Here is a 13,178-nt window from a genome sequence, read left to right as displayed (position 1 = left end):
CATTTTGAGGCAGAAACACAGCAAAGGCTGGTTAATGAGAGCTAACCAGTAATGAGCAATGATTTTACTTTACGTAGCGAAACAGTCTTTGTTAGCGTGGGACTCTGTAGCTTTTTTTCCAATTGCATTCAACTCCACAAACACAGCAGTTGGGGATAAACATTTGTGTGTGACCTAACACTGCAAATATATGCATATCTGTGTTTCTCTCTCTATGTGCCTGCTACTGACAAACTTATTAACTGGATAAGCAAAAAATCAATATATCCTGTAATTTTTTTTTTAAAGATCTGTGGTGGATATGATTTACTGTAGACGTGCATTAGTGTGTCTGATACCTGCATCTGTCTTTTCTAACTGGTGTTGCTTGCTTCTTGCAGGGATTCAGTTTCGTCTCCCTACTACTTGCAGCGTGGACCGCGCTCAGCCACCTCCAGGTACCCGTCAGTCTCCATTCCTTCCCCTTTCTTTCATACTAGCACTTACCTTTGCAAACTACATTTCAGCTGCAGTCACACGTCCATGGGTGTAGCGTAGAGGATCCGGCTATATTTGCCAACAAGAGAGAAAGAAAGAAAGAAAGATAAATGAAAGTGCTTCTCTTCCTGGGGGAAATAGTGTATTGTTAATCCAAGTGCTAATACTTGTTTTACAAGATACAAGACAGGTTTATTTGTCACACACACAATCATACACGGTACAATGTGCAGTGAAATTCTTCCCTGCAACCAAAAAATAGGTAAGTAAAATTTAAATATTGTAAAATAGAAAGCTTATAAAAAAATAATAAAATTTAAAAAGTGAGAATGTGCAGTATTTACATGAAAAGTATTTACATCTAGTGCAGGTGGGAGTAGGATTGTCCAGATTAACGCTCACTGTTGACTTATTTGACTTATTTGTTTTGTTAATTTTGACTGAACATAAGCTGTTCTCTAAAATTAAACACTCACCCTCTGTGGGCTTGAAAGGTGTTATGAAAACTTAAAAGATACCACTTGTAGCTTGACCGTCCATCAAAACCCCGTCAGCAACATCTCTCTGTCCGTTTGAAAGCGAGGTATCTTTCAAACACTGATATTTTCCTCCGGTATCACAAAACAGAGCTAAAACACACCATTTCTGCTTGTAGCTAGCATATCGGCGCCATTTTTACGTGCCCGCGTTGTTGCGGATTTTAACGATTTTTATGGTTAGTAATATGACAACATATCCAGACGTCCATTAAAACTCATGAAACCCAACTCACAACAACCCTATTTCCACTGGTAAACTCAGTGTGTAGCGATATTACAAAACAAACTGCTCTGCTTCTACTGGATGTGTTGTGTTGCCTGTAACCGCGTTAGCTTAATGATGGTGGCCGCCACCACCGGACACCATCCGTGAAATGTCAGTGGAAAATATGCGTATTTGGAGCACATTAACAGAGTGACATTCATTAATGAGTTTGCTTCTTCTCACCTGTCTTCACTCGTCTGGGTACGCGTCTTGTTCAGTCCCCTCCACTCTTATTTACTCTCAGTGCCCAGCGTGGTTGTCTTTAAAACAGTTTGGAAAAATAAAGCCTATTCGGTCTGTTGTCCCAGTGCGCTCCTCGAGTTCACAAAGTTTTGAGCTGAAAGAGGGTGTGCAGTCGCACCTGCTACAGGTATTAACAGCCAAAAGCAGAGAGGTCGGGCGCACACCTGAGCAGAAGTCACAACGTCGTGGGTGGCTTTGATTTGGTTCACTTAACGTCCCCGCCGGGCGGTGCATCAAATCAGGGATTAATTAATGCTTATGTGAACCCAGTGTACCAAGAAAAGTACCCATTTGTGACAGTAATGGGGGTAAAGCTAGTTCGTTACCTACGTTTAATTTTTTATTATTGATTATTTTGCTTACCATCTTCAGTTAATTCAAATCGATTCATTGAGTAGAGAATAAAAGTCAGAAAAACAGATTTCTTTTTTAAAAAGAGTCCATCACAAGATCTCAGAGCCAAAGGTGACATATTCAAATATCTAAATCTTCAAATACTTCAGATATTATATTATTAATGCTCTAAATTCTCACATTTTGATCCATGAGACGTTTGTGCTTGATATATGAAACTATCAAAGTATCCGCCAATTAATTTCCTGACCATCAGCTGATCGATTGATTAGAGTAATCGTTTAAGGAGTGCTCTTTCTGTGTGTCATGGACACTGCTGAGTCACCGTGAGTGTTGCTGAAGTCAGACAAGGCAACAGAAAATAGGCCTAGTTAAAGTCAGTGAGGAGATTAAATGATGATGAGTATAAACTGTATACTGTTTACTTTTAACTTAACAAATATATTTAAGCAAGAGCAACAACAAAATTTCACAGCATAACATTCAGGTCCATTTAGTCTTGATTATGCCTGTGGTGTGTGGCTCTGTTTACTGAACTGCCCAGTGCAGCAGTGCTAAGCCAAACAATCAAATTCAAACACAGGCAGGCTACACACTGAGGACAGGATGCTTCTCTGGACTATATTATCCAAACTTATAACTGAGGCTGCAGTGTTTAAAATGAAAACTTGCATGTGCAGAAGCTCTCAATTACCATTTGCTCAGACTGTCGGTCTCACATGTAGGTGGACATACTGAGACAAGTTTTATGACCTCATGGCATAACGAATGTTTGAGGCTGCCAAGATTTCCTCTTTTACATTTGAATTCCCTGTTTTAAGGGTAAAATGATAATTCTAGACTGAAGACTTTGAACTTTGATCCTAAGGATACTACAAAGTTTTAAGGTTTCAGGTTCCTCTCTGTTAATGAGTCAAACCTTCCTCAGGGCAGTAATTGCCTTGGAAGTATTGCAACATGATTTGTGACGAGATTTGTACTAAACAAGATTTCAACTCTGTATTTAAAAGTTTTTCTCAGAAGCTTCATGTCTGACACTTGTGTAGAAGAGCACAGGGCATTTGCATAGGTTTTCTTGTTTTGTCATATCTTTGTCACATAGGACTGGTCACATTAGTTTGAGATTCGTTCCACTACATTTACTGTTGATCATGAAAATTGCTACTCAAGTATGTAACTTACCAGTGTAGACACATAGAAGACAAGAACCAGTGTAAAGGGATTATGTAACGGTCTACAGGAGGACATCTGGTGTCCAGTCAATGTTATTGCAAGACATTGGGATTGATTACGGCACTTTTCCTAGAAGCACATTGGCAGCCCAGGAGGAGTCAGCAAATTAAGATGTCTTCACTAAACAACAATAACCTAAGGAAATAATTGTGTATTTATACCCAGCACCTAAATGTAGGCGTATGAGGCAACGAATGTGTTTTCCTAAATGTCAGTCCATTCAGGCAAGAATAAAGTTTATGAATGAACTGTGCGAGAACTGTGCAGTGCTGACTCAACTTACAGTCTGATGACAGACTAATTTAGAGTTTCTGTCATTATCCCACTGAGGCAGTACAGTCATATTCATTACTGCTGCAAAGGAGGTTATGTAATTTTTCAACAGACTCTCCCTTTTTAAGTGCACATTCCCACTGCAGGAGAATGTGGGAGACCCAGTTTTGAAATAGTCACATCTCCTGGCTCATTAGCTGTCACTGCGTAGTATTTACTGTGCAAGTTCATGCTCTCGAGGGGAGAGACCTTATGGTTTGTATACCCCATGAGTTTCCAGCTATAGCAGCAACAACAGCTCAGACTTTACTGTGACACTGCCGTTGACGCATTAACTTTTCCTCATCATTTAGTCTCCCTGACACATAATGGGGCAGATAATTTCTGCAATAAGGGTAGGTAACGTGTACCATGTTTCATCTCTGCTAAGAATACAAGAAACTCGATTCATCACTGTAACTGCAGCACCTCAGCCGTGCTTGATGGAAAATATGAGAATTAATCTACAATGCAATATATGTGGTTTCCAGAAGTAAAAAACAATCACACATGTCTCTGAAAAGCTTGTAAGGAAGTGAGAGTTTAACTTAATATATCTTTAATTTAAAATCATAATGCTCCATTGTCTACATGTTAAAATTACTGAGAAACCCCCAAATAAGTGAGCATGTTTTAGAAAAGGTATGGACATGGAAATAGACTATTTAATTAGCATCGTGAAGGTTATCCTGCACATGAAAATTATGACAAAAATCTAATTACTGAGCTGAGTTTAATGTGTTTGTTTGTATTGCAAGATATTCACAGGAAACTGAGATGCAGCGTATGGGTGAAACACAGAGGTTTATATCGCTCAGTTTGTATCTGGTACCGAGCAATCTGTAGCATTTCCAGTTATGAATGCAAGTCAAACGGTAGGATGTGTAAAAATAGAAAATGTGGAGTTGCATACTGCCTGAGTCACTGTGCTCTTTTCATTTTGGTATCCACCCACTGTGTCTTGCAGAGCTGCAGCCCCTTCAAGTTGGCGTGAACTCAAGTCTGTGACTGGATTTAGCTTAACAGAATTCCTTGTGGTTTCTTATTTCTTTTTGCACTTAATTACCTGCGATCCAAAGAAGTTCGTGTAGCGTATACTGTCGGGGCTCTTTTTGTACCTGTTCACGCTAGGATGCAGCATGTGTTTGAGTCGGCGGAGCACAAGAACCTTTCTGTACGCCGAAGTGTATTCAGAATCCTGAACATTTTGCTATAAAAGTTTATATTAAAAATAAATGAGAAAATGAATAGGGTACCTCACAAGTGAAGGACTGAATGAACTCATCGGAATCACTGTAGTGGTGAATGATTGACAACTCATAATGGCCCCTGACTCATCTTATACTTGTAAAGGCAGTCTGAGCTATGATTTAAGCTTTGAGCTAAGAGCCTCAAGCACCTCAGTAATACAATGGAATAATCTACAGAAAAAACACGATCCAGCTCATAGCTAACTCGGTTCATCCTCACTTTTTGCACCTAAGAACACCCTACTTAAAATCTAACCTTAAAGTTCAATACATTTTTCCATGACTTATTTACTCCAGAATGCACTAGAATCTTTTCCATATATAACTATTAGAAATTATTTTTGAAAGCTGCCGTGCTGAGCGATTACACATTAAGTCAGTGTTTTATCTCAAGTTTGAAAAAAAACAACAACAAACTATCCAGCAAGTGACGTTGGTACATTTCCAACTCAGCTGTGAGGCCCATCTGGATGGATTACGATCAGTTTCTCATTTGCACTTGAAAGAGCAAATCTTTCCTCTAATCTGTCATTGCACTTCCCCAATAAACACACACATATTACAAAGCTGCTGTTGCTTTTCACCTTACTGACATTTCCCTTGCTTTAAGTTCCCTGATGCCTAATCTCCCATCATGCTATGATGCTCTTCTATCACACACTGTGTGATACAGGTGAACTGCAACATTTGACCCTTGCCAGCTTTTTTGGCCACATTTTTCATTCTCATGTTTTATTTTATCCTCTACCCTTGTCTTGCTTTGTCCTTGTCCTCTCATCCTGCTTGTGCTATCCAGTGGTATCATATCCTCCCAGTTACAAGAAGACTCCACCTCCTGTGCCCCCGCGCACCACCACCAAGCCTCTTATCTCTGTGACAGCCCAGAGCAGTACAGAGTCTACCCAAGATGCCTACCAGGAGGGCAGGCATCCGCGGGGTGGATTGTGGACCACGGATAGCCTTGGTCGTCCCATCTACAGCTCCATGGACAGCTTGGACAGCACCAAGGCAGTCACCATGGCCATGGAGTCAGCAGCAGCAAAGAGGCATGCGTCTTTGGGCAGCCACATCTCCGTCCAGACATGCGACAAAGCAGTGCTGGTGTCCAAGGCAGAGGAGTACCTCAAAACCCCACGTTCCTCTATTGGGATACAGGTAAGAGTATAACTGTCAGTGTCACCCAGCCTTCGTGCTAATAACACCAATCTGATGTCTTCTTCTATCTGGTACCTTTTTTCTTATTTTGATACTCTGATCTCTAAAATCCAGTCAGAGTAAAGAAAACATTTCTCAGTTCTGAGCTACGTCGCTTTTAAATCAACCAATTTTCTTTACCAGATAAGGACACAACAGGCACATATTTTGTGCACTGCTGGTAGGTGTTTCAATTACATTGCATCATTGGTTTGTTACATTATAAAAAGATTCTTTATTTCTGTCCACATCTCCAGGCAGACTTCAAAATGTTAAACTGGCAATAAAATTTAATGTGCAAATTAGCTACCGTCTTTTTCTGTGTTACAAATTCCCAAATGTAACAGAAATACTCTACAAGGTTTCGTGGAGTCTTGTTGACCTTTATATATGTCAGACTCTACAATTACACGGACCAGGGCTTATTCAGAGACAGCAGTAATGAAGAGAACAATTAGAATCTCTCATGCTCTCTTTGTTCTAGCTTGAGATCTGGATGCTTAATCTGTTCCTTTCTTCTTGGTCTAGCAGATAGCATTGGACTGGTCTTACAATGCGTCATGCACACAGATGCCATTGATGTGGGCAGTGCTGAGTATGGTGTCCAAGACAAGTGATGTTCCTTTTGCAAACGTAGACACTGTGCCTGTCGTGACCCAGAGTTCCAGCTAACCAGTGTTTCCATTGCCAGCTTTTTATTTTCAGTGTCTATCGTACCAAAAGCCTGGAAAAAAGTTTAACTTATTCTTGGCTTCATTGTCATCCAATCGTACTGGTACTGCTGGTACTTTTAAGAGCTGGCTTCTCATGGTTACACTGACTGTTGGTTCGCCACCTCTCCAGAGAGAGAGATCTGACTGGTGTTATTTCGTGCCTATATGTGTAAGATAAACTGCTTTCTAGCTTAGGAAATGTTTTTATGAATTTGTCTGTAAATAAAAAGCAGGTTTTGGAGTTGTTATCAAAACCAGCAAACCTACCAATTATATTACTAGCTGAGAGACAGAAATGGAAACTCAAATCCTCCGTCCTAAGCAATATGTTTCTAAATGTCAAGCTGTCCTTTTCAGTGGCAGACGTGTGCGTCTGTAAATTTCAGTGGTTGATGACGATAATTTGAGTGTTCTGTTGTCTGTATTTATCAGGTGGAAACTGTGACAGACTCTGAGACTGAAAGTAAAGGCCTTCCCCAGTTCCATTCGATAGGGATCCAAGTGGAGGATCATAAACGGTATGTGGTTCAGACAGAAGAAAGTGTCCATAGTCCAAGTTCAGTGTGCTTATAGTTGCATTTTTTTAAGCTAACTCTTGCATTTGCAGGCATGGCAGGTTCAAGCGCTCTAATAGTGTGACCACTGCAGTACAAGCAGACATGGAGTTAGAGGGCTTTCCTTCCATGGAGGACAAGGGCCTACAGTTTGGTGGTGGCTTTGGTCGCCACTCTGAGCCCAGCACTCCCACGCAGTATGGGGCCATTCGTACGGTGCGCACACAGGGCCTGTTCAGTTACCGGGAAGACTACCGGCCTTCCAGTGGGCCCCCCAGTCCACAGCCTGAACCCTGGCTGGTTGAACCCAGTCTGGAGAGCACTGAAACGGGCCGAGTGTCACCCCTTCGCAGGGATGGCAGCTGGTTTATGCAGCTCCTTCACAATGAAACCAAGCGGCTGGAGGGATGGTGCAAAGAGATGGAGAGAGAAGCAGAGGAACATGACCTGTCAGAGGAGAGTGAGTGTCCTGAGGGAAAGTGGGTGGTGCTTTTGTTATCTGAAGTCAGTGCTTTTATAATACATGCTCTATTATAATTTCCCTCTTTTCTTTTTTGCAGTACGTTTAACAGTACAACCACAGTGAACATTTTAGACATTACCTGTCATGTTGAAAATGAAAACGCAGAATCATGACTGGTGTTTCGTGAGCAGATTGGATCCTGTGAATGACTGACTGAAAGCCATTGCTCAACATGTTAGCCCCTGCCAAGCTGTCAGTGATGACACCAACATGTTTCTGTGTGTGTGTGTGTGTGTGTGTCTGTCCACCAGTCCTAGGAAAAATCCGGAGTGCAGTGGGAAGTGCTCAGCTACTAATGTCTCAAAAGTTTCAGCAGTTTTACTGGCTGTGTCAGCAGAATCTGGTGAGTGGTAGCATGTGTTTGTGAATACGAACACTACATCGACCTACATGCTGTTCATACGCGACACAGGAAAACATAAATGATCAGGGGGTAAACTTGTTGATAGGCCCCTCTTCCTCAAAGCTCTGGTAAGGTGCTTGGCCTGACGCTGCACTTGTGCTCCTTCCAGAAATAGACCACAGAGATCAATAGTGAAGCAGTCCCTCTGCCGCTATTGACCCTGCAGTAAACGAAAGGGGAATTCCAATAGGAAGCAGCACCTTTGCTGAGGCTATCCATTAATGCACACAGGCAGCAGTTCGAATGAGATCTCAGAGTTTGAATAATGTACTGCCACACTGTCTCACTGTTTAGCCCTCATGTCACGTTGACTTGAAACTTGATACCTTTTCTAATGCTAACCATCCATAGAGTCAGCATATATTAGAGGATGATAGTGTCATAAGTGGGAACATTTCTGCAGGCGCAAATGCAGAGAGACAGTGAAAGAGACAAGAAGGCAATTAATCTCACCTTAGAAAGGCGTAGCTAATTTTTTTAATGAAATGCAAAACCTTGTGGAGGTGGTGGAAATCTGCCTGCTCTCGCTGCCTTGTGTTTTTGTTTATTTAGTTATTTTATTTGTGTGCATGTCTTAACTCAGTCCGTTGCACTCTTTTGGATGGTTTTGGGTCACACACTCTCCCTCTCTCCCCCAAAGATAGTGGGATGATGAATTAAGTCTAACATTGGTAGTGACAAGCCTTAGATTGCCCTGAGCTTTCAGACGTGTCTGAATGAGAGAATGACTCTGCTTCCCTGCTGGACGTAAGAGGAACTGCATGATGTGAACTTGAAGTTTGTCCTGAAGGACCTTTTACTTAGTCTGAGATCACATCCATTCTGTCGCTGTTTGTGATAGTGAACACACGGCTGTATGTGGTTGCCTGACAGAATAGTGATAATTACACAAAATTACTGTAAAGTAGAATAAAATCTACAAAAACACACATTTAGTGTTGTAACAGACCGATCACACACTCATTAAAACTGCCTCCTTGATATTCTGTCCCCTTTGTGCTGCCAGAACAGCTCTGGCCTGTCGGGGGTGGGGGGCACTGGACTTCTGGGGGTATTCTGTGATCACTGGCATCTGAATGTTGGATCCTTTGGGTCCTGTGCATCGAGGGTGGGGCCTCCATGTTTGAGGGTAGATTCAGCTTATTGGGGTGCGTCCCACAGATTCTTGATCAGGTTGGGATCTGGAGTGTCTGCAGTTCATTGTTGTGGTTCTTGAGACTTTCTGAACTGTTTTGTTTTGGGGAGAGGCTGCTTCTGTTGGGAAGAGCTTTTGCCATGAGGGAGTGGGATGTATTTGGTCTGCAATGTTTAGGTGGGTGGTGTGTGTCAAAGAACATCCACATGATTTCCAGAACCCAGGGTTCCCCTGCAGAACATTGCATTGCATTGTAAAAAAAAGGTTAATGTTATTCACTGGTCAGTGATTTTAATGTCAAACCGTAAAATAACGTCTGATTTTGATCAGTCACTGTTGATGCAGCACATTATAAAGCAACTCTGCTCTTACAAAAAAAATGTAGTCAAAGGCAGTTAAGGGACATTACCATGATGTTGCCAGTGTTGGTGCTGTACTGCCACTCAGTGGTGGGAATGGTGAAGTTCAAATGTTGAGGTCACCATGAGTAGCAAGCGATGTGTGCTGTAGGCAGAACATAGATTTGATAAATGTTTAGATAAACTGTAGGGAATTTTTGGTTTGTTTAGTACGATAGAGGTGGTTATATGCTGGTTCAGACACTGCATTTGTATTCCTCTTTCTCTTCAGGACCCCAGTGCCATGCCCAGACCCACATCTCAGGACCTGGCTGGATTCTGGGACCTCTTGCAGCTTTCCATCGACGACGTCACTGCCAAGTTTGATGAGCTGCAGCAGATCAAGAGCAACCAGTGGCAGCTGGTAGAGAGCCCAGAGAAGAAGGTAAAACTGTTTCCCAGCGATCCACACACTCATAATAATTAGTCTTAATGGGCTCCAGATGAACTTGCTCAGCTTTTGAAGAAAACTGCAGTAACAACTTTTGCCTCCCTTTTTTAGGCCCGTGACCAGCAGGAGGTTAATCATTCTTATCGTAACACTGCAGGGACAATGTTTGGAGGCAACAACAGTTCAGCTTAGACAGCTAAGAGCATCTTCTAAAGATGTTCTCGAGTTAGAATCATCAGTTCTGTCTCTAGAATAATGTGGGCCTGGTTTTGTTGGACTGATCCATATTGCTGCTGTAATCCATCACATGCTTTTGGTCTGTGGTAATGTAAGGTAATGTTAGGTAAAATAAAACACTTGACAACTGAAACAAAAAGCACATTTGTAAGAGTGCGCTTGTAAATGAGGGAGCTGTATATTTGTGATTTGTTTGAACCACATTCAGACGGTAATGTGCTTTTAGAGACAGAGAGGCAAGATCCTTCAGGGCACTTGGATAATCGTCATGCTACAGTTGTAGTTATAAAGGAGTTATTTACCTCCAGCAGCTAATGGGCACATTGCAAGCTCCATGAAGCTGAGCCCTGACAGTGGCACAGATGCTCTGTATTGGTCTTCATTCCTTCAAGGCAGGCACAATTTTACACTAATGCCAGCTTGCCAAGAACTCACAAACTCTCACCTTGCTTTTAAAGGTTGCTGTCTATCAGTGTATTCAGAGCTGTAGGTCATATGGATGAAACTGGACTGTCTTCACAAGGGCTTTGCAAGGGTAATGTTCTGGAAAATAATCAATAATAGCTGTTTCTGTAGTGTTTCTAGATGCCTTTTATGTGAGCAAACAGCTTCCAGGAAGATGAATTTTTATATCATCACTTCTAATGGAAATGTCTTTTTTTTATCATTTCTATAGCCATGACACAACAGGCTGTGCTATCAAAATTGAGGCATCCTGGGTCTGTCCACTCATGCACCCAAGGGTCCTTATATTAAAGTCTTCAATATAAGCCATTTTTATCCAGATGTAGACTCCATAGTGAATAAAAGTCCTACTGGCAATTAATTTATCTGCACAGATTAAAAAGGTATCATTTCCTGCCTGATTCTCTCAGGAATTAAAACTACTCAAGCAGTGTTTAATAAACCGTTTAATATTGCTTTTCTCCTCATAACACTCAGTTATGAGTTGTTGTACCGAGATGAACACTATCTCTTATTTTTCCATAATGACATTATAAACAATGATCAGACTAAATAAAATAACTTCAAATTATCATCACTAGAATGAAAAGAAAAATACTGTTCTTGTCAATTTTGTTATGTGCCCATAAAGTTGTATCTGATCCTGTTGTCTGCAGACAGTGGTTTTTAAACATGACTGATGAGAATGATTCATGTATTCATAATCCATCAGGTTCAAGAGCTAGTGTATAATGTTTATTGCCTAGCACACATGGACTCTCCTAACTGACATTGCTATAATTATGAGCTATGTTTAATCATGTCATTCTATACTCTAAGGAGCGGAAGTGGCCACCACCTCTGCCAAAGCGGCCGACCAAAGGACGTGGCGGCGTGACGCGAGAGCGCTCTCTGGACCTTCAGGACCGCCAGCGACAGGAAGCCCGCAGACGCCTCATGGCTGCCAAACGAGCAGCTTCTTTCAGACAGAACTCAGCCACAGAGAGGGCAGACAGCATCGAGATCTACATCCCTGAAGCCCAGACACGGCTTTGAGGTCCACGGATTCACCCTCAGCTCCTCTTGTACACTTCCACCCAACACCAGCCCGTGGCATCACATTCCGCCTCCTCCTGCTGTCATTATTGTCCATTGTCTCATCGTCTGTCGCCATTCTCTGGGTTGTCCCTTCTGAAGCTACACTAGGCGAGATTTCAGTTGAAAATGCTACCGTGTCAATCAGCTTAAATGACAATGTGGCACTGCCATAGGGAAGAACAGCCCATCTTCCCTGAGTCAGGTGAGTCAGCTGTGGACAGTTGTTTATCTTCAGAAAGTAATAAAGAAAACATTTAAAATGAAGCCCAATACAAAAATGGGACACACCAGCGTCAGGTCTTTTGCCTCTTTGTCCTTCTTCTTTGGGTAAAAGTGACCAGCTGGATTGGTAAACATGAGCCACTGACGTGAAGTTGCCTAGTGTAGCTTTAAACCCACAAGGGACTGTTTGCCACACGTTCTGCACCATGAGAATGAGCTGCTATACCCCAAAATCAACATTTCACCTGGTATTTATTTGAGCAACATCACTTCAAGTTGGTAATTTATTTGGTCGTAGCCGTCATTGTTAAGATCCCAGTCTTCTCCATTGTTGTTCCATTGCTCTGCTGCGAATAATGCCGTATATACCACATTCAAAGAGAAACACAAAGTGCAGCCTCTATAGAGTTTCTCACCAGCAACAATGGTCTTGGGCTGAAGCACCCAGTGTGAAGGTACGTTTCCTGCTGTCTTAGCAAAGTGAAAAAGCCTTTCAAAATTTTCATCAGCCCAGTCGGCAGAAAAATGTTAGCACTGTACGTTTCTGCACACCTCGAGTGTGTTAGCTTTGTGCGTTTCATACGTATCAAAAAAATATGTCTACAATACATGTTATATCACGTTCACATTCCATTTATATGAGCTTAGTTTCTCATCTGGAACCAGTGTTTGAAACCACTTTAGCCAACCAACAAATCGACTCTGTGAATGTCAAGTGGGACATTTTGTAGCTGTGATTGCGACAACTAAAGATTTTTTTTTTCAAGGAAACTCTGGAAGAGTTTGGAAGAGTTTCAAGACATGTTTATGGTGACAAAAACAGAAATTTTAAGGCAAGACTTGTCCTAACCAAGTGTTTTCTGTGCCAGGCCTTAAGCACATTGTTGTCACAGCATAAAACATAAAGAAGCGTAAAGTTTGAACATAATCCCTTCTCAGACATGTACGATGCCAACATTTATTCTGGTGGTTGGGTTCAAACCTTGGTTTAATTTCTCTTAATTTCCTGACCATTTGGGGTAAGCAGTCAAAGCAGAATGTGTTAAAAATGTTGTACAGGGTGTCTGAGGTGCTGCACATCTGTACTCTATAGCATCTGTCCAGCCATGTATCAGCGATCCACCTTTAACCAGGCACGCTGCAGCTGCTGACCAGTGTTGCTGAATGAGATCTGAAAATAAGGCTCAAAAAGA

At 41.8% G+C, this 13,178-nt stretch overlaps 1 protein-coding gene across 1 annotated transcript; it reads left to right on the top strand.

The window, feature by feature from the left end:
* Positions 1-305: 305 nt before the first annotated feature.
* On the top strand, positions 306-12,747 carry LOC124050543 (disks large-associated protein 2). Its single transcript, XM_046373211.1, has 7 exons — positions 306-437; positions 5,470-5,828; positions 7,013-7,098; positions 7,188-7,594; positions 7,909-8,000; positions 9,826-9,978; positions 11,506-12,747. The coding sequence occupies exons 2-7, from the start codon at positions 5,658-5,660 to the stop codon at positions 11,719-11,721; spliced, it is 1,125 nt and encodes a 374-aa protein (XP_046229167.1). The 5' UTR covers positions 306-437; positions 5,470-5,657; the 3' UTR covers positions 11,722-12,747.
* The last annotated feature ends 431 nt before the right edge of the window (positions 12,748-13,178 follow it).

The sequence above is a fragment of the Scatophagus argus genome, chromosome 19 (assembly GCF_020382885.2).
Source record: "Scatophagus argus isolate fScaArg1 chromosome 19, fScaArg1.pri, whole genome shotgun sequence".
NCBI classification, from domain to species: domain Eukaryota; kingdom Metazoa; phylum Chordata; class Actinopteri; family Scatophagidae; genus Scatophagus; species Scatophagus argus.
This window is presented reverse-complemented; position numbering and strand designations above follow the sequence as displayed.

Bases quoted from the DNA above. Each gene is read 5' to 3' on its own strand.
- LOC124050543 (XM_046373211.1), top strand. From the start codon at position 5,658: ATGGACAGCTTGGACAGCACCAAGGCAGTCACCATGGCCATGGAGTCA. The intron at 8,001-9,825 runs GTGAGTGGTAGC...CTTTCTCTTCAG, and splicing joins GGCTGTGTCAGCAGAATCTG to GACCCCAGTGCCATGCCCAG. The intron at 9,979-11,505 runs GTAAAACTGTTT...CTATACTCTAAG, and splicing joins TAGAGAGCCCAGAGAAGAAG to GAGCGGAAGTGGCCACCACC.